The following is a 22,140-nucleotide window of genomic DNA, read 5'->3' as shown; positions in this document are numbered from 1 at the left end:
GGCAGAGCTCGCAGTGAGCCGAGATCACGCTACTGCACTCCAGCCTGGGCAACAGAGCGAGACTCCATCTCAAAAAAAAAAAAAAAAGAAGAGAAAAAAAAGGGGAGGGATAAGCCATGTTAGACATATTTCTACGATATACAAACGGCCAACCCAGCAAATGAAGTTATGCTCAGCATCATTGTCATTAGGAAAATGCAAATCCAAACCACATTGAGATACCACTTCATCCCCACTAGGGTAGCTATTTAAAAATAATAATAATAACAATTGGTTGCTAAGAATATGGAATAAATGGAACCCACTTACATTGTTGGTCGGAATGTAAAATGGTATAGCCACTGTGGAAAACATTTTGGCAGTTCCTCAAATAGTTAAAAACGGAGTTACCCTGTGACTCAGGAATTCCTCTCCTAGGTATATACCAAAGAGAATGGAAACATGTTCACACAAAAGTTTATGTGTGAATATTTATAGTAGCATTAGTCATAATAACTGAAGAATAGAAATGATCCATGTATGTCAGGTGATGAGTAGTTAAACAATGTGGTGCATACGTACAATGAATAGTATTCGACCACAGAAAAGAATGAAATACTGGTGCAACGTAGTTGAACATTGAAGACGTTAATCTAAGTGAAGGAAGCCAGACACAAAAGGTCACATATTGTATGGTTTCATTTATAGGAAATGTCCAGAACAACTAATCCATAAAGACAAGATTAGTGGTTGCCGGGGCAGGGGAGAAGGGGAATGTGGAGTGATTTTTAAATGGGTGTGCAGTTTTTTGGGGGAACTGATGAAGGTAGATAGTGGTGATGGTTACACAACTCTGAATTACTAAAAATTACCAAATTTTATACTTAAAATGATGTTTTTATGTTATGTTATTTCACTTTAAAAAATATATAAAGGGTTGGGACGGTGGCTCACGCCTGTAATCCAGCACTTTGGGAGGCCAAGGCAGGCAGATTGCTTGAGCTCAGGAGTTCAACACCAGCCTGGGCAAACATGGTGAAATGTGGTCTCTACAAAAAATACAAACATTAGCCAGGTATGGTAGCATGCACCTGTAGTCCCATCTACTCAGGAGGCTGAGGTGGGAGGATCCCTTGAGCTCAGGAGTATATATACATACACACACACACATGCGCGTATATATAAGTGTATATAATGTATATATGTATGTATATATAAGAAATCTTATAACCTATATATGTATATATAAGAAACCATATATATATGTGTGCATATATAAGAAACCTTATAACCTTTATATAGGCATTAATTGAAAAAGTATATTTTCTGTACATCTTTTGAACATGTTCATCTTTAAGAAAATGAGTGCCTTATCAGTATTAAACTTGGAATCATTACAATTTTCATGATACATTAGAAGTGTTTAACATGGTAAAACGTCTATTATGGGAATAGATACATATTTAATAAGATAAATCAGCAAATGCTTACCTATATTTTATAGTCTCATCTTGTTTAGATAAGTTAAACATATTAATGAGTCTCTAGTACTTTAGGGTTATTTCTCTAATGTTGTACACATTAATGTAAGAGCATTTCTTAGAATCGGACTATTTTCCACAATAAGAGGACAGTGTGGTATAAATTATTTTTCAAATGTTTTTATTATTGAGTTGTGAGTAACCATTGTTACAGCTATTGCCAGGTGTCCCTGGGGTTGAAAAAGATGTTAATCCAAATACATTATACTAAATTTATTGCCCGATATTCACAATACAAAATGTGTGGCTCTGAGGACAACTGTTTGACTGACTTCTCACGATCTAACATTTGTAGGATTCCTAATATGTAGGAAACACCATTCTCTGTATTTTACATTTTTAATTTATTTACTCCTTACAACAACCCATTGAAGTGAATAATACTTTGTTGTTGTTGTTGCTGTTGTTGTTGTTGTTGTTGTTGTTGTTGTTGTTGTTGTTGAGACAGGGTTTTGCTTTGTCACCCAGGCTGGAGTACAGTGGCATGATCTTTGCTCACTGTAGCCTCAACCTCCTGGGCTCAAGCGATCCTCCCATCTCAGCCCCGTAAGTAGTTGGCACTACAGGCATGTGCCACCACACCCAGCTAATTTTTTTGTATTTTTTGTAGAGATGGGGTTTTGTCGTGTTGCCCAAACTGGTCTCAAACTCCTGAACTCAAGTGATCCACCCATCTTGGCCTCCGAAAGTGCTAGGATTTTAGGTGTGAGCCACTGCGTGCAGCCAGAAGTAAATACTATTACCTCCATTTTTTAGGTGATGAATGGAGACATAGAGAGGTCATGTGGTAACACAGACACTGCTACCAGTGCAAAGTCAAGATTTGAACTGGACATTCTAGTTGCCGAATTCAAACTCATAACCACTATGCTGTATTACACTAAACTCCCGCACAAATACGTATTTCCATTGGAAAACGAAGTTACTTTATATTGTAAGATACTAATGCTTAGCTAGGAATGATGGATTCACAGCTTAAATGATATAACTAGTTTCTAATACTAGCATTAATTAAAATGTGGGTTCACTTTGAGGTCTTTTAGAAGGTAAGTAAAATATATCATATTAACAGGTAATGTGTTTTGAGCTGATTTGTTGACATGATTCTAAGCATAAGTAAATTGATCTTGAAAAGTAGAAGTTGCAATTTAGACTAAAATATAATATAGCACAGATTATATTTACTAATCCAATGCCCCACGTTATCTTTATGATTCTAATAGAAAATAAAACAAAATTATTGTATGTGCTTTCCTTCTTCAAGAAACTTAAATACAGTTTTCTTTGAATTCTTTCTATAGTACCGCTTAACAAAAATGTTTTCTAGTTTTTTATAGTTACGAAGTTGGTCACCTTCCAAAATTAATAAACTGGAACTTATCGTCTCTTCATTTAATCAGAGATTATTGTTAAAGAAGAGACATAAGCTTGCAGGTGCAAAACTGGCATTTGATATAGGTAAAATAAATGTCATTATTCTTGATTGTTACTTCACCCATTATTTTAGTGAATGGCTTTTTTGAATTCTAAAATTACAAACTAGTAAGCACATTGTGCAAATGTTTTATTTTTACCTTGTGGCCAACATAATAATAATTATATGTAATACATAAGTACTAACTCCAGGCTTTGCTTTAAGCATATACATTTTGAGAAATGAGTATAACCTCTTGTTAGAATAGCAGTTGACTTTTGTGAGTATAGAAATTTGGATATTTTCTTTAAATTTTATTGCTAAAAAATTAAGCTTAATGTTTGTATTATACTTGTTTTCTCTGTTTTAGAAATGTCTATATTTTTATGAATTTGTATTTAAATCAATGTTAGTCACGAATTTTCAATACATTGGAAATTTCTAGTGTTGCTAACATTATGGTTTAAGAAAATTGTCATATTTTAACCACAGAATCTCAATTATATGTCATTCTGTTTTCTTAGGAACTTCCAGCACCATTACTTGATGATAATAGTAAGAAGGAATTTGATGAAGATGTGTATAATCATAAAACACCAGAATCTAATATTAAGATGAAAATAGCTTGGCGTTACCAGTTATTACCCAAGATGGAGGCAAGTAAACCTACAAATTCTTTCTAAAATTTGCAAATGCATTTGTTTTCGTCTTATAGAATCTCTCGTGGTATGCCTATATGTGTATTTGTTTATTTAAAGAATTAGCTGTTTCATTTGTAGAGTTTTTGGTCAAGATGATACATTTCTTACAAGTAAAATTATGGTAACTTGTTTTTTACCAAAATAGATTGTTTCATTTCTGCCATAATACCCATATAGAATGCTTTATTCTAGGGTTGCAAGACAGAGTAAGTGAACTAATGAAGCCATTTCTATCCGGTATGGTTACCTATAAATGTTCAATGTAAGTGATGGTTCTTTGGAATTACTATTTTTATCCTTAAACATTTTCAATCATTGTATTTTCAAACTCATCTGTCTGGTAATGTCATATATTCAGAACAGACAGAATAGGTAAGAAATGAAGGAAAAATTTCTGAGAAGTCAAAACAAATGGCAATAAATCTGTCCAGTAACTCATGAACTCTGTTCCTGGTGATGGCATGGTTCATTTATTAGCTTCCTTATTTGATTGTTCACTTCATTCACTTTTCAGACACATTATTTAACGTCTATCATATATTACCATACTAGTAGAAAAGTTAAAGAAGAGACATAAGGTTGCATAATCTGAATAAGATATAGTTTCCTTAGTCCATCCTTCTCTAGTCTTCCATATTGACATCAGTGTTATCTTTCCCAAGGATAGAAATATGTGTATGATACTCTTTAACTTCAAGTGCCTCATTTGGTTTCCTATTTTCACTACCCCCTTCTAAATAAATAGCAGACTGTAGTACCCTCTAATACTCTCCTGCCAAACTCAGACACAGCCTTAGAATTCTTCTCTACAGGAATGTTCTGGGTAGCCACTACCACTAATGAAAGTTAGTATATGAGATGAAACCTGTTTGCTATTATAAGCTTTCAATATGAAATACAAATTTAAGATTGTATAGAAAATCTGTACAACCTAATCCAAGTCTACCTTTTTAGCCTCTTCCTCCTGTGTATATAAAACACTACATTCAACTATCCTATGAGAATTGCTCCTTATAACTTGCTTGTATTTCTTTTAGTAATGCTTTTTTCGCTTTCTTACTCACCAATGCATCCTTCTCTAAGTTCAAATGTTACTGCCTCTTATGGCTTTCCATACATAATTATCTACTTTCTTTTTTTTTCCTGTAGCACTTCATATATTTTAAAATACATCTTTCTCTGGGTCGGGTGCGGTGGCTCACACCTGTAATCCCAGCACTTTGGGAGGCCGAGGCGGGTGGATCACGAGGTCAGCAGTTCAACACCAGCCTAGCCAAGATGGTGAAACTCCGTTTCTACTAAAAATACACAAAAATTAGCTGGGTGTGGTGGCGGGTGCCTATAATACCAGCTACTCGGGAGGCTGAGGCAGAGAATTGCTTGAACCCAGGAGGCAGAGGTTGCAGTGAGCCAAGATTGTGCCACTGCACTCCAGCCTGGGCGACAGAGCAACACTTCGTCTCAAAAAAAAAAAAAAAAAAAAAAAATCTTTCTCATTGTTTTATACTTAATTGGTAGTGTAACTCTCTCCTCCACCAGAAAGAAAATTTTCTGCAAGGCAGAGTGCTTGTTTTATTTCCTCTTGTACCTCCAGCACTTATACTAATGTTATTTTAGTCAATAATAATGATAAATGTATTCATTTAGTCAGCAAATACTAAGCTAAGCATCATCTGTGTACCAGATATAAAACATGTTATAATGGGTACATATTAAGCAATGACATGTTTTTCTAATTTAAGTGTGGAAACTATATGAATAATAATTTTACGCTGTGATTTAAATGACTGTGAACAAACTACAAATTTAAGAGAGAATATTTGCAACTCAAATTATAAAACAAGGACAAATTTTACTTACATACAAATAACTTTTAAAATGAATAAGGAAAAATTCTACAACTGATTTTTTTTTAATGGGCAAAAATATGAAAAGAAAATTTAAGTGACTCTTAAACATACAAAACATATGCCCAATTTCAGTTTTAATGAGAGAAATTCAAATGAAAACTACACTGTCCTGCTATTTTTCTCTTATCAAATTGACAATGATCTAACTTGGTAAGACACTGTATTAGCAAGGGTGGGGGAAGCTGGTACTCATACTTTGCTGGTGAAAATGTAAAAAGGTACAACTTCTGTAGAGAGTATTTTGGTAGTAACATTCATGATTGCAAAAACGTGTTCTTTGATTCTTTTGGAAATTTACATCATTAATATATTTACTAAAATGTAAAAGTGAATATACATGAGCTATTCTTGCAGCATATTTTTTTAATAGCAAGATATTGAAAATAGCCTAAATGTCTATCAGTAAGCAACTAGCTAAGTAAATTATGGTGTGTCTGAACAGTAAAATACTATACATTTGTATTAAAAAATAGAAGGAAGCTCTGTGTAATCAGAAGTTGTTACAGGTATAGCCTAGCTTGGATGTGAATGAGAACTGGGTGCAGGCGGCCAGAATAGATGTTAGTCTGTTTAGGAAAATATGAGTTAAGTGATAGAGATCAAAACAAACTAGAAATATAGGACTAGCACTTGAGAACCCTAATGGCAAAGAACTTCATGTCTTTGACTCTGGTAGATTCATTCAAGTGCTTAATGGGCTTCTTGCCCATTCATTCAAGGGCTTAATGGTGACTGTATTCTAATTTTTCTACTGCTGTGTCCTGAAAGAGTCAGTAATGAACCTAAACTCTAAGTTTAGAGACTGGAGTACAGTGGCATGATCTCAACTCACTGTAACCTCCGTCTCCCACATTCAAGTGATTCTCCTGCCTCAGCCACCCGAGTAGCTGGGACTATAGGCGCCCACCACCACATCCGACTAGTTTTTGTATTTTTCTTTTTTATTTTATTTATTTATTTATTTTTTTTTTGAGACGGAGTCTTGCTGTGTCTCCTGGGCTGGAGTGCAGTGGCCAGATCTCAGCTCACTGCAAGCTCCGCCTCCCGGGTTTTACGCCATTCTCCTGCCTCAGCCTCCGGAGTCGCTGGGACTACAGGCGCCCGCCACCTCGCCCGGCTAGTTTTTTGTATTTTTTAGTAGAGACGGGGTTTCACCTTGTTAGCCAGGATGGTCTCGATCTCCTGACCTCATGATCCGCCCGTCTCGGCCTCCCAAAGTGCTGGGATTACAGGCTTGAGCCACCGCGCCCGGCCAGTTTTTGTATTTTTCGTAGAGACGGGGTTTCATCATGTTGGCTGGTCTCAAACTCCTGACCTTAGGTGGTCTGCCTGCCTTGACCTCCCGAAGTGCTGGGATTACAGGTGTGAGCCACTGCACCCAGCTGGTTTTGGTCTTTTCATTGGCAGTTAACATTCTCAAGTGAAATTGTTGTCAAAAATGCAAGTAACTAAAGCTTTAAGCCTTTTTTCTCCTTTTTTTGTTTTTTGAGACAAAGTCTAACTCTGTCACCCAGGCTCGAGTACAGTGGCACGATCTTGGCTCACTGCAGTCTCCACCTCCTGGGTTCAAGCAATTCTCCTGCCTCAGCCTGCCAAGTAGCTGGGATTACAGATGCACACCACCACACCCAGCTAATTTGTGTACTTTTTAGTAGAGATGGGGTTTCACTGTGTTGGCAAGGCTGGTCTTGAACTCCTGACCTCGTGATCCACCCATCTCAGCTTCCCAAAGTGTTGGGATTACAGGTGTGAGCCACTGCACCTGGCCAGCCTTTTCTCTTATTGCTATTATGAAAGCTATGTAGAGTTTGGGTAAAAATCATTTGTTTCTTTAAAAATACATTGTTTTTTATAAATTTGAATCATAGATACTATCCTTGCCCCAGTGAGTAGTGCTAATTTCATTCTTCCTTTTAGAGTCTGGTGTACCTGCCATTAGCTTTGTTATCTATTAATTAAGGTTGCATATTAACAAATAAATTTAGTACAGTTTTTCTTTTTTTCTATTTTTTTTTTTTTTTTGAAATAGGATCTTACTGTGTCGCCCAGGCTACAGTGCAGTGGTGCAATTATGACTCACTGCAACCTTGACCTCCCAGGTTCACGTGATCTTCTCACCTTAGCCTCACAAGTATCTGGGACCACAAGTGCCTGCCACAGCACCCAGCTGATTGTTTAATATTTTTGTAGAGACAGGGTCTCACTATGTTGCCCAGGCTAGTCTCAATCTCCTGCCTTCAAGCAATCCTCTCACCTTGGCCTCCTGAAGTGCTGGGATTGCAAACATGAGCCACTGAACCCGGCCCTAGTGCTCAGTTTTCAAGGTTTAAAGCTTGAATGTTTTGAAAGTTCTCTTCTTACGATGATCTTGTCCAGATTATTTATTTTTTCATTTTCTTAGGTCTCTACTAAAAGATTACTTTATCAGAAGTGACTGCCTTTGTCACTGTAGATGAAATAAAACCACTCTCTATCATCTTCTTTCACTGCTTTACTTTTCTTAAAGGCACTTATCATTAAATGATGATAATATATATCTAATTTATTGTTATCTATCTCCTACTAGAATGTGAGCTCAGTGGGAGAAAGGGACTTTGACTGTTTTGTTTCACTGACATTTAGTAGGTGCTCAGTAATTATTTGTTGGATGCATGAATGAATGAATTATATAGTATGTAGATTAAATATTAAACTGAGCTAAGACACATTAATCAATATAGACAAAATGATAGCTTATTTTGTATATACAGTCAATGGTCATGCTCATGTTTACTTGTATTTACAGTGAGTTCTGTCCACTTTAGAAAATAGAATCACCTTCTGGCTTCTTTGCTTTTCTTTGAAATGTCACTAGCATGTATATTTGCCTGTTAAGGTAATTTTATATATGATGATTTGCCAAGACTGATAGGCTCTGATGATCACTCATCATTATCTACTTTATAAATCTAGGCTTTACTTTGCCTTTCTCATTTTAACACACACACACACACACACACACACACACACACACACACACACCTGGCTGTATTAGTTCATTCTCACTGAGACTGGGTAATTTATAAGCAAACAAAAGAGGTTTAATTGTCTCACAGTTTCACATGGCTGTGGAGGCCTTGGGAAACTTACAAACATGGCAGACGGTGAAGGGGAAGCAAGGCACATCTTACATGGCAACAGGAGAGAAAGCACAGGGAAAGCTGCTACTTTTAAACCATCAGATCTCCTGAGAACTCTCTCACTATCAGGAGAACAGCATGGGAGAAACCACCCGCATGATCTAATCACCTCCCACCAGGGATCTTCCTCGATGTTTGGGGATTACAATTGGAATTGAGATTTGGGTGGGGACACAGGACCAAACCATGTCACTGGGTTTTCTGAGATCAGATGAGATTGGGCACATTCAGGATGGTTTGGCCGTAGACGTCACGTGTTTTCTTTATTTTACTTGGGACAAAATGCAGTTAACATAATTGTGGCTTAAGATTAAACAAATAGTTCAAAACTAGGAGTGTTGATTATCAGAGATGCCTTTTAAAATAAGCTGTCACCAGGTCCTAAGGATGTAGCCATATTACCACTTACTAATGCAAAAGAGGACAAGAATGTATATACCTAGATCAGTAACAATAGTTCAGTAAAGCATAAAGCAGTGCTTTATTTAAATGGAAGAGTATATAGTTTTAAAAAGCCCTCTTTCCTTCACCATGTGATTTTAATTCTCTAAGGTAGATACGCCTTCGTCTCCCGCGTCTTATAATCATCAACCACTATTCCTGACACTCCATGAATTGTTAGCCAACAGTATATTCTGAGACTTAATTTTCTCAGTATTGCAGTGCTTTAATACCATGACCTACAATGACTCCAGCAATTCATTTCAGTGTGTTAAGTCTTTATTATATTAAATTCTCATGAAACATTGACTTTCTGTCTTAGTGGTTTAGCTGCAACAGTCCTGTGGTAGATGTGTACAGGTGTAGATGAGCAACAAATACCATTTTTTCAATAAGTCAATGTAATTACAAAACACAGTGATGGATCTTCTCATTCTCTAGTGAATCATGACACAATAATAATAATGAATAACATTTACATACAATTCATAATTTACAGAATATTCATTGCCAGTATTACATTAGAGTCTCACAACAGCCTTGTAAAATAATTATTAGCTCCAGTTTCTAATGATTAAACTAAGAATCAAAGTGTTTTAAAAACTGGATTCTTGCTGTCTGGTATGCTATACTGAGAAATAAGAAATAATAACAGTAAGGAAATGTCTTACTTAGATTTTTTTGGTGCAGCTTTTCTTTGAAAGTTTTGTTTCTTTGTAACATACTAGAAGTAGAGTGTGGTATTGTTTTTTACCATTTTCCTCCTGTACCCCCATCAAAGTTCATTTTCTTTTAGCATCATAAAATTTACTGAACCATGTCATTTTACACACTTCCACAGATGACAAAGTCAAAAGGCAGTTTATGAATGTGAATTAGAAGTTTTCATAATGTAAAACTAAAGCAACATGTTCTTACCTAATAAGCTGACTAGTTATTGATAATAGTTTGATATTTTAAATGTATCAATTTTTATTGAGTTGATGACAGTTTTTTGTAGATAATAATAATTATTTTATTTACAGCATGTAGTTATCTTTTTTAGAGGAAATGTCTAAGTCTTTGTTTTATAATTCTAGGCCTCAAAAGATTTCAGTGTTTCAAAATCTGATTATATGTTAATGTTATATGTCTTGAGCAGAAAAACTTGGAAAATTGTTTTTTCCTGTAAGAATATATTTTTATTTTCATTTTTAATTGGAATTTTAAAAATTCTTCATCAGCAATAAAATTTTCGTGGCTACCTTATAAATATTTTAGCTACCATATCTAATTTTAATTTCTAAATAAATTAATAATTATAATGAGTAAAGCTTCCAATTTTATTTTTACATTTTAATGAATTATTTGTGTTCTATATGTAAACTGTCTCAGCATGAAATCAATTTTCTGCCTTGATTCATTCCAAATCTGTGATTTCTATCACATTACTATTGTAATTAGAAACATTAATAGAGACGGCAACTTAAAAAGCATACTTTGCTTCTTGGCAATTTAGCATATTTCTCTGAGTGCATAAGACTTCAAGAACTTTCAGTCCACTAATAAATTTATTAACTCAAACTTAAAAGAAATGAAAAGTCTCTTTCTTTCTCTCTCCCCATGGCCAGTCTGCTAAAATAGATTATTCATGCTTATTTGATTCAGGTAGGCTTTTGCAAGCTTCCCTACTAGGCCTGGGAATGTGGTACATTGAGGCCTTTTCAGAGGCTTCTGACATAGACCAAGCTTTTATTGCATGGTGTTTTATTATAGCCAAATCCTAGTCTCCACCCAGTTTGTAGGCACTCTGCTTATTCTTTTGAATCAGGAAAGGTTATCACCTACCTTAATCCATGCAGCAGCATGGATTAAGGACACCAGTGTGCCCCAGGATTCTCAAAGAGGATCCTGGAAACTTCTGGGTTTTTCTTTTTTGCTGTCTTTACTAAATTCTGTTGGGCCTTAGGGGGATTTGCATCTGAAATGGGCAACCTGGTGTTTTTCTCAATGAAGACATCAGATCAAAGTTCAGTTAGTCAAGGCCTTTCTAAAACATTAAGGGGGCTTGGACTTACACAATAAAAAGATGAGCTCTGGCAGAGATTGCAGTAAAAACATTCTGAACTATAATCCGGATAAAGAATAGATTATAGGCCAAAGAACAGACCTTGTTTAAATTGCTTTAGACTAATAACTTTACATTTTAAAAGTTTGCACCCTAGTTTTAAGAAACATTTTAATATTATATATTTTATTTATATATTTTATTTATTAATGAAAGTAAGTAGTACCTTATGGAGGGATGAACGGTCATTTCATTTAAAAAATAAATGTCGAACCTACAGACTCTGAATCTGAAAAAAGTGTCTCTATTAGACTTAAAAAGTTGTATTTCTTATTACTGTATAATTTCATGTTTGTAGGCATTTAGTTTAAGAATATGAACCCTTGAAGTCTTAAATGCAAGTGTCTAGTGTCAAGCAAATATGTCTGTCTTATCTAAATTTAAAAGTTGTCACTTAGATATCTACTATCAATTTCTGTAGTGATTATCTAATTTTGTTGAATATTCTGAAACTTATATGTTTCCGGACAGTGGAAATTATGTAAGAGTAGATCTGGAATCTTTTATTAGAAAGTATTGCCAAGTGGAATTTGTTAATAATTCAATTTTGGATAATGGTATATATATTTTTTCAATGTGTTGAATGAAAGAAATTAGTTCAAAGTCCATTCAAAGCAACCTAATAATAATGTTATGTTAGTAGACTTTGCTATCCCATATAAATAAATTCAGTGTCATAATTTAGAGTTTCTTATAAGAAAGATAATTTGTTGGAGAAATTGTTAGTAGAGAACACAAAAGAGGAATTATCAATGAACCAATGATTATGCCAGGTTCTGATTGATCTAATGTAGGTCATATACATTCTTCAGCTTTATCGTGCCTTGTTCCTGTGTGGAGTATTGTAGTACATTTTCTCCTATAAGCTTAATTTAAATTTGTAAGAAATGTTTAATATACCTGTATATTGTCTTGTGTGAGAATTCAGTTTTAAAATGATACTCAGTTTAATATATTTAAATAGCTAGCTTCTTTTGGACCTCTTACCAGTGAATGAATTGGGTTTAAGTTTTCATTTAGTTCTTGGCAACTGCATATTTAATTTGTCATTAAAACGTAGAATCTTAAATATTAATTGAGAATTATATATATTAAGTTTTAAACTTAGGAAGGTATACAGTGTAATGAAAAAAAACCAAAGAGGTTTTTAAATTCTTATCAAATTTAGGGAACCACTAGAAGTGAAGAAACGTGAAAGATAAAAAGGTTGATTTGTAACTGTAAATGGTTTAAAATAATAAAGGTTGTTGTATGCTTCTTTGAAATTTACTTAGTGCATGTGTAAATTTGTAAGTATGTCATTGTTTTGCTGGATGTAGGACAAATAAATTATAGCTTAAAAATAATTGTTTAACAGCCACTATGGGTTTTATTTTAGCAGATTGGACCAGTATCATCACGATTTGGTCACTATTATGATGCATCAAAAAGAATACCACAAGAACTAATTGAGGCTTCAAACTGGCATGGATTTTTTCTTCCAGAGAAAATATCTTCAACTCTCAAAGTAGAACCCTGGTAAGTTAATGACCGATTTAATAACAAAGTCTGATTTCAAATATTAGTAGAATACACTTTTACCACATTTTTGAAAGAATACACATCTAAGGGTAAATATAATAATAAATACTAGTTTTCTATATAATTTGTAACTTCAAGTCTATATATTTTTCATAGTATTTCATTACTGTGACTTTCTTTTTTCTTTGGTCCTATAACTGCTGGAACCACTATTTCTCTAATTTGCAACTTGAAAAGTCAGGACAACAAATTTATAATAAGTGCTGGTTTTCAAGAAAATGTAGAACAGTTCTAAACCAGAATTTTTCAGCTTTAAATGCAAATAGACACCTAATAAATATGTATTGATAATAATAGCAATGAAAATGATACAACTTAGTATCGTTTTCTTAATTTAATTTTTTGGCATACACTTTTTCAGAGAGTAAACAAGTATGTACTTTACAATATTTTATTTATGAAGGCTTTCTATTTCTGGTTCTGCTGTAAATAAGACAATCCGTATAATTTTAAGTGACTTAGAATTTAGAGTTTTGGTTTTAAGTATCAAAACAACCCAACATGTTTATACTGCCAGTATGTTATTAAGACAAAACTCTGAAAATTACAGGACTTGACATTGAATAATATATGTTATAAAGTGTTAAGAATATTTAATTTCAATTTTTATTGCAGTAAATTATGGAACAGATTGTCATTTGTATTTTCTTAAGCACTTGTAAAACCATTTTCAAAAGTAGGTGAACTATTAAATGAAGATTTAATAGCAAGGCATTGTGGACCAAAATGACTTAAAATTTATAGTCTCTGTTCTAAAAATAATACCTGAGAATTTAGAAGAGACTATTGTACTCATTCTTATTAAATGTTTCCAAAAAATATTCACTTTATTATGGAGTTCTCCAATCTATGGACAGAGACTTAGCAAAAGTGGTGCTTTGATGTTGTTTTAGCATTTATAACTACCATTAATGTATTACTGCTATGTGTCAGCCACTCTGTTAGGCACCTTACATTTGTTATCTTCTGTAATCCTTATATTAACCCTATACAGGGTTATGTAGTATTAATATGGAGACGTATGTAGTCCCATTTTCTAGAAGATACTGAAATTCACAGAATTGATTTATCTGAGTTTAATTATTAAGTGATAGAACCAAGCTTAATCTGTCAGATTTATCTTTCTTTTTTGCTTCACTGCTTCAGAAGATTTTGGTGTCTTTCACCTTTACCTTCCTATGTCGTGCAGTAATGAGCACTGATAAAGGAATTTTTAAAATCTGGATTCTGATATTGAGTTCATCCTACCCTTAACCTTGGGCAGATCACCTAAAATCAGTGAAAATTAATATCTTCATGTGAAAAATTGGAGGTGGGGAGAAGAGGAAATACCACCTGCCTTACTACCTCACTAATATTTTGTTAAGTTTGAATGATTATATTGATTTTTCTATTTCCCAGTTTTTGCCACACATTGAGTCAAACATGCATTTACGTACAAGCGTGCGAAATAGATAAGGATAATTTTCCCTTAATTTCTCAAATAGTAGTAAAGAGTGGAACCCAGGTTCCAAGTAAATTCTCCCTGATTCAAATATCTGTATTAGCAACATTGCTATACTGTCTCCATTAACAGAGTGCTTAGGAAAATAAATGTAAAATGTATATTATGTTTGATGTATTTAAATGAAAAATAATATGGTGTTACTTTTGTGATTTAAAAAAATATATTTTAAGGACGATACTTTTTTTACACCAGCAAGTACAGTGTTATTCTCCATTTACTCAACAGCTGGGGTAAGGAGGGGATTAGCATGTGCCAAATATCTTTTCCAAGTCAGGTGCTCTCCCAGACATTTGACTATGGGATAACTCATTAAATTTTGCCAATAACTCTCCAAGAGAATGTTAACCCCATTTTATAAGGAATTTCAGGTTCGAGTTGCTAAGTAACTCTCCTACTGTTGCAGGCTGTCAGTGACTGAGCTAACACCCAAACTCAAGTTTCTAAAACCTCTGCTCTTTTTTTTTTTTGTACCATGCTGCCTCCATTTACTGAGGCGGTAAATGTACACCCACCAACCTAGGTGCCAAAAAAATTACTCCTTAATCAGCTGTAAGGATATAATCCTATAGTCATTAAAATATGTATTTTCTGAGTGTTTTGTAAGAACTAGCAGTTTTGCACAGAATAGGAAAATTTATAGATTTTAATTATCAAGGCAGTATTTCATTTCATAGAGTTAACTGATAATTCATTTATTTCATATTAAACTTAAATGCTTAATTAAATGTAATTAAACTTTAAACATGTAATTAAATTAATTTTCAAAATGGGTACTTTACCATGTGAGATTTATTTTAATTTATGAAAAGCATGTGCTCATTTCACTAAAATGAACTTTACTGGTTCATTTATAAAACAATAAAGCTAAGCCTTACAGTTATCTATGCTTTTCCTATAATTAAGGCTAGAGGATATAGCTGTGTCCTACTGTCACATGTGAGGATATAATATATAATTTTGTAATTTCTGAAGGTGCTATTAAAACATGTAAAGATATTTTTACAATAGGATAAACGGCAGATCATTTAAAATTTACAGTAACTAATTTAAAATGATTAGAAGGTTTGTCTGTAGAAAAAATTCATACATACAGTTTAAATTTTCAAATTAAAGCCAGAGTATAAAGACTTCAGATGTTTTACAATAATATTATCAAGATAGCTCTGTTTGGATATTTCACTATTATAAATCAGATAATCTGAGTCACAAAATAATAAGTTAGTTTTGAGAATAATTCTGGAGTCTAAGATTTTTTACTTTGACTTTGTTTACAATTAAGCTTTGCTAATAAGTATGTCCAAGCATAGTTTGGTTTCCTTAGTAGAAAGACACTGCCATTCTTTAGTGTCGTCTTTCTTACTGATTAACAATTATATTAACATATTGCTTAACCTACCACTACCAACTGAATGTTTGTGTCCCTCCAGAATTCATATGTTGAAGCCCTAACCCCAACTGGATGATATTTGGAGATGGGACCTTTGGGAAGTAATTAGGTTTAGATTAGGTTGTGGGACCCTGGTGTGATGAGATTGGTATCTTTATAAAAGAGGGAGAGACACTTGAGCTCTCACTCTCTCCTGGAGCATGCACGAATGAAAGGCCATGTGAGCACACAGCAAGAAGGGTGCTATCTGCAACCTAAGGGAAGAGCCCTCACCAGGCACCAACTTTGCTGGCATGTTGATCTTGGACTTCAAGTCTCCAGAAGAATGAGAAAATAAATTCCTGTTTAAGCCACCCAATCTATGGTGTTTTGTTATGGCATCCTATCTTTGTCCATCTGTGATGCTGTAACTAAACACCTGAGACTGGGTAAGTAATTTATAAAGACAGAAATTCAATATTGAACTTTCTATCCTCCAGATCTATGAGAAAATAAAAGTGCTGGCAGGTGTGGTTGTCTGGTGAGGCCTGCATTCTGCTTCCAAGATGGCACTTTTTTCCTGCATTCTCCAGAGGAGAGAAATGATGTGTTCTCACATGGCAGAATGTAAAAGGGCAAGCTAGCCAAAACGCTATGTGAAGCCTTCTATATAAGGGCCTTAATCCTGTTCCTGAAAGAGGAGCCCTCGTGACATAATCACCTCTTAAAGGCCTCATCTCTGAATACTATCACATTGACAACACCTGAATTTTGTAGGGGACACTTTCAAACTATTGCACAGACTGATCTGACGATGTTAGGTCTTGAATATTGAGTTTGCATACAGTTGGTAGTCAATAGAATGAGTCTATTTTGATATGTTTCTTTGAATTTCAAGATTTTATTTTAACATATTTATCCTAACAATAACCAGTAGTTTCTTATATCGTCTGAGTGTTCTACTGATTAAATTTAATGAATTGAATTCTGTGAGAACCAGTTATATTTCTGGGAGAATTTATAAGTGAAAACGATGAAAAGAGGATGCAACTAACATTTTAGAAGTCATCCCATTTTTCTCATCCTGCCAATTTTCTTTACCAGTTTAAATGGAACCTCAGTATAAGTCTTCTATAATGTTTTCCTAGACAAATTGTAATTGTGTTCCTCATACATTCCTACTTACTTTTGTTCATATTTCTATCAGGACACTTAACACATGACACTGTAATTATTTATCTTGTCTACATGCTTGTCTTTCCCCTCAGACATTGGAAATCCTTGAGGAAAGGGGTTTTGCTTTCTTCATCTTTCTTTTCCTTATATCTAGAACACAGGTGTCCAGTGCATGGTTGATGAATTAATGGATCAATGCACAAAATATAGTAATTGTAAGGGATAATTGGAACAACAGCTGAGAAAGGAATGAGGCCAGTAGACCCAAGTTCAGGCAAACTGATTTATTGTCAGTCCTGCCAGCTACCTCCTGACAAAAGCAGAGGAGGCAGCCCTGCTTACAGACTACTGCAGGACTTTATAGGGAGAGGAATTGGGTCAGGGTCGGGGGGCTGAGTCGGGGATGCAGGTGTCTTGACTGCATCCTGGAGATGTTTTTTGCCAGCTTTGTTATGCGAGGTTAGCAGACATGTTAACCGCATCCTGTAACTGTCTGGACAAACAGTTACTGGAGGGGTCAGTGATGGGGGATTTGTCTTTTGCCCTGGGGTAGCTGTGTGGAGAGTGCAAGAGACTGTATTGTAAGGCCTGTGGGAGGGGAAGGGAATGGTCTGGTCGGGGTGACCCTAACATTCCAGCCTTTTAACACATGATAGGAAAGGGGGTGCCATTTTTCATCTGCTACGTCAAGCTGAAAGGGGGCAGTGGTCACGGGAAAGGCTGGAAGGTAGGGGTTGGTCCTGGTATTGGTTTTGAAATTGCTGGTATTTTTGTAGTAGCATCATGTTTTGTGTGGTTCCGTGGGTGAAAGCTCGAACACAGTTCTGTAAAAACGGGGTAAAGAGACATAAGAGGCAGGGCCCAAAGATTAGAAGAAGGAGAATGGTTATGACGGGTCCTAGGAGTGGGAGTAACTAGGAGGCCTAAGAGCTGAGAGACCAAGGGGGCCAAGAGGGCCAGGCAGAGAGCTGTTTTTTTTGGGGGGGGAAGGCAGGGGGGTACACTCAGTCTTTTAGTTTTTCGACTGCATCCTGAACCAGGCCTGACTGATTAAAAAAGAAGCAGCATTCCTCATCTAGGAAGATGTAGAGACCTCCATTTTTTGCAGTAAGTAAATCAAGGCCTTTGCCGTTTTGAAGGATAACTGCTGCTAGGGAGACTAGTTGGTTTTGGAGGTGGGTAATAGAGCTTGCTTTTTTTTTTTTTTTTTTTTTTTTTTTTTTTAGGGAAGCCTAGACATCTGTAGAGAGTGCCTGGAAATATGATAATGAGGTTCCTCTTAACTGGTGTGTAGGAATAGATGGAGAACGGAGGGCCCCTCAGGTGGAAGTGACAGAGCATACATGACAGTTTGAGGTTAGGTTTTTTAGTAAGGTAAATAGATGGGCGGAGGAGAAATAAGGGCAAAGGAGTAGGTATAGGGGGCGTGCACCAATATGGAAGGATTGGTGAAGGGATGTTAGAATTTTTTTTTTTTTTGGTTTGTTTTTGGGGGAGGATGAGTTTTTGATTTTTGATTATCTAGTTCTTTTGGAAGGATGTTTTTTTGTTGTAGTAGTGAAGCTTTTTTTTTTGTGGGGGGAGAGATACTGGGGTTGGATTGTAGGGACAACGAGGAGGAGAGTGCCGGGGGCAGAATAAAGACTTTTTTTTTTTTTTTTGCCGCCTTGTTGGCTTTTGTGTTTTCTCTTCAGATTTTATCTGATCCTGTTTGATGTCCTTGACAATGTATAACCCCTGCTTTGGTTGGAAGGTGCAGCCTGAAGGAGTTGGTAAATAAGGGGGCCATTAGTGATAGGGATTCCTTTGGTAGTCAGGAATCCTCTCTTTTGCCACATGGCAGCATGGGAATGAAAGATGTGATAGGCATATTTGGAGTTTGTATAAATGTTGATTTGTTTGCCTTTGGAAAGGGTTAGGGCTATGGGGAGAGCTGTAAGTTCTGCATTTTGGGAGGAGGTTCCTGGAGGTAGTGGTTTAGCCTCAATTACATGGTTTAAGGTAACTACTGCATACCCAGTTTTTGGAGAGCCGGGGGCTCCAGAAGAGGAGCCATCTATGAAGAGTTGGTCATCTGGGTTAGTGAGCGGCTCGCGGGAGATGTTAGGGAATTGTGGCTGCAGGTGATCCAAAATGTCAGTGCAAGAATGAGTAGAAGGGGAAGAGGATATGGGGAATAGGGATACTGGGTTGAGGGGGGCGCTTTTGGTGAAGCTGAATTCGGGATTTTCGATAAAGAGGGCATGGAGTGACTGAATTTGGGAAGGAGAGAGGGAGCTTAATGCCTGGGAGAAGAGGAGATCCTATAAGTTGTGAGAGCTGTGGACAGTTATACTGTGGCTGAATGTCAGTTTTTTTACTTTACAGAGCTAAAATGGTCACTGCTGCTAATGCTCTAAGACAGGTTGGCCATGCTTTGACAATGTTGATTGTTTAGAGAGTTATGCCACAGGGGCAAAGGAAGGGGGACTTCCCTTTTGTTGCCCTAGGACCCCGAGAGCTATTCCTTGGTTTTCGGCGGTACAGAGAACAAAGAGTTGGGAGATGTGGGTTAAGGACAGGGCAGGTGCAGTGATGAGAGTGGTTTGGTTTGGAGTCTACAGAAACTGGGAAGTATATTGTGTGTGGGGTTTAGGGGTTCATTGAGAGGGCCTTTGGCTGCTTCATAGAGGGGCCAAGCCAGGAAGGCAAAGTTGGGAATCTATATTCTAAAGAAACCTGCCAGTCCTAAGAAAGAGAGAATTTCATTTTTTGAGGAAGGTGGAGGCAAGCTATTTATTAAGATTGCTTGTGCTGGGGTCATGGCTCCGGCGCTGGGGGAGAGTTGGACTCCTAATTATGTTACTGTTGGGGTAGATAGTTGGACTTTGGAGGGGGAGACCCTATATCCTTTGCTAGCAAGAAAGTTTAGGAGGGTGATGGCATGAATTTGGGAGTGCTCTAGGGAGGGGTTGGAGAGAAGGAGATCGTCGACATATTGGAGGAGGCAGCTGGGGGAGAGGTCTAAGGAGGTGAGGTCTTCGGCTAGAGGTTGTCCAAAGAAGTGAGGGCTGCCCCTGAATCCTTGGGAGAGGACAGTCCATGTGAGTTGCCTTGACTGAAGAGTGTCAGGGTCAGTCCAGGTGAAGGTGAAGAGGTCTTGGGAATTAGGGTGTAAGGGAATGGTAAAGAAAGCATCCTTTAGGTTGATTGCTGTATAGTGGGTGGTGTTGGAGGGAATGAGGGAGAGAAGTATATAGGGGTTAGGGACCACAGGGTGAATAGGGAGGACAACCTGATTGATGGCTCAGAGGTCCTGAACGGGTCAATATGAGCGGTCAGATTTTGTAACGGGGAAGTTGGAGGTGTTATATGGAGAGTGTGTTGGTCTAAGAAGACAGCGTGAACAGAGCTTGTTTATGATGGATTGTAAGCCTTTTCGGTGTTAGGGAAATAGGGGTACTGGGCAATGTTGGGAAATTTAGAGGGGTCTTTTAACTGGATTTTGATGGGGTCCTGGTGAGCAGCTATGGAAGGGCTGGTGGTGTTTCACACTACTGGGTTAACGAGAGAGGTGGGTAGTGGGTGCTGGGGAGGGGGGTCAGGGGCCGGACTAGCAGAGAGGAGCAGGAGGGACTCTGGTTGAGGGGGGCAGGAAAAGGTGATAGAAGCTTTGAATTTGGCTAAAATGTTTCAGCCTAGGATGGGGTTGGGGCAATGAAGCATGATGAGGAAGGAGTGTGAAGAAAAATAGTATTAGATAGGGAACAAGTAAGGGATTCAGTAGCGTGTGGATGTGAGACAAGACCTGGGAAGGGTAAGTGGGTACTAAAAATTTAGATAAAGCTGAGTAGGTGACCCCGCTATCGATTAAAAAAGAGACCGGCTTACCTGCTATTAGCAGAGTTACCCTGGGCTCCGATGCAGTAATGGCAGATGGGACCAGGCCAAGGAGCCATGGTAGGGTGAGCGATTTTTCACTCCTTGCCTTGCCAGGGTTTTGAGGAGTTGGTTTGTTAGCCTGGTTGTTAAGAGGACAATCAGACTTCCAGTGGTTTCTTGGCAGGCTGGGCAAGGAATTTTTGGTGGTGTTGAGTTGGGACGTGCCCGTGCCCAGTGGCCTTCTTTGCTGCATTTAAAACAGGCCCCAGAAGGGATACTGCTATCGGGTATTTTATGCCCTTGGGTGCTGTTGCCAGATTGGGAATAGCCGTGACTAGTAGCTGGCATTTGGCATGATCTCGTTGGGCTTTATTTATTTTTTCTTGTTCATCCCTATTATTAAAGACTTTGAAAGCCAGTTGAGAAGGTCTTGTTGTGGGATTTGAGGGCTGTCTTCAGCCTTTTTAAGTTTGCACCGTATGTCAGGAGCAGACTGAGAGATGAAATGGGTATTAAGAACAACAGTTTTTTCCGGGGAGGTAGGGTCAACACTGGTGTATTTTTGGAGGGCCACTGTAAGGTGAGAAAGAAATTCAGTGGGGTTTTCATTGACTCTTTGAGAGATTTCTTTGAGCTTTTCAAAATTTACAGCCTTATGGGCTGCTTCGTTAAGGCCTGCGATGAGGCAAGTACTCATATGGTTACGAGATGCCCGGCCGCGGTCTGTGGGTTGGTACTCACAAGGGGGCTCCTTGGAAGGGAATATTTTATTTCAAAACTACAAGACTTTTAGATTGAAAAGCAAAGAACCACAGTATATTCAGAAGTCTAAATATAAGGTTAAAGATTTCAGGCATGAGTCATGCCTCTAATCCCAGCACTTTGGGAGGTCAAGGCAGGAGGATCACTTGAGCCCAGGATTTCAAGACCAGACTGGGCAACATAGTGAGACCCTGTCTCTACAAAAACAAAAACAAACAGACAAAAAATACTAATAGCCAGGTGTGGTGGCACATGCCTGTAGTCCCAGTTACTCAGGGGACTAAGGTGGAAGATTCACCTGAGACTGGGAGGCCAAGACTTCAGTGAGCTGTAGTCATGCCACTGCACTCCAGCCTGGGCAAAAGAGCGAGACTGTTGTCTCAAAAAAAATAGAAAATTTACACTCATAAGAAAGAAATTGCCGGGCGCGGTGGCTCAAGCCTGTAATCCCAGCACTTTGGGAGGCCGAGATGGGCGGATCACGAGGTCAGGAGATCGAGACCATCCTGGCTAACACTGTAAAACCCCGTCTCTACTAAAAAAAATACAAAAAACTAGCCGGGCGAGATGGCGGGCGCCTGTAGTCCCAGCTACTCGGGAGGCTGAGGCAGGAGA

General features: G+C 37.1%; 1 protein-coding gene across 5 annotated transcripts in view; it reads left to right on the top strand.

Annotated features, from left to right (window-relative positions):
• ELP4 (elongator acetyltransferase complex subunit 4) overlaps nucleotides 1-22,140 on the top strand; it is a 267,804-nt gene that overhangs the window by 75,805 nt on the left and 169,859 nt on the right. For 3 of the 5 annotated variants that reach the window (XM_023230328.2, XM_023230326.3, XM_023230330.3), the window contains exons 4-5: nucleotides 3,459-3,590; nucleotides 12,651-12,790. In XM_023230328.2, the coding sequence (XP_023086096.1) occupies nucleotides 3,459-3,590; nucleotides 12,651-12,790 (272 nt within the window). The remainder of the gene's footprint in view (nucleotides 1-3,458; nucleotides 3,591-12,650; nucleotides 12,791-22,140) is intronic. The other 2 variants (XM_023230329.2, XM_023230327.3) reach the window with 1 other exon arrangement.

Source organism: Piliocolobus tephrosceles, chromosome 13 (genome assembly GCF_002776525.5).
Source record: "Piliocolobus tephrosceles isolate RC106 chromosome 13, ASM277652v3, whole genome shotgun sequence".
NCBI lineage: Eukaryota > Metazoa > Chordata > Mammalia > Primates > Cercopithecidae > Piliocolobus > Piliocolobus tephrosceles.
The sequence above is the reverse complement of the archived record's forward strand: the minus strand, read 5'-3'. Positions and strand labels throughout refer to the sequence as shown.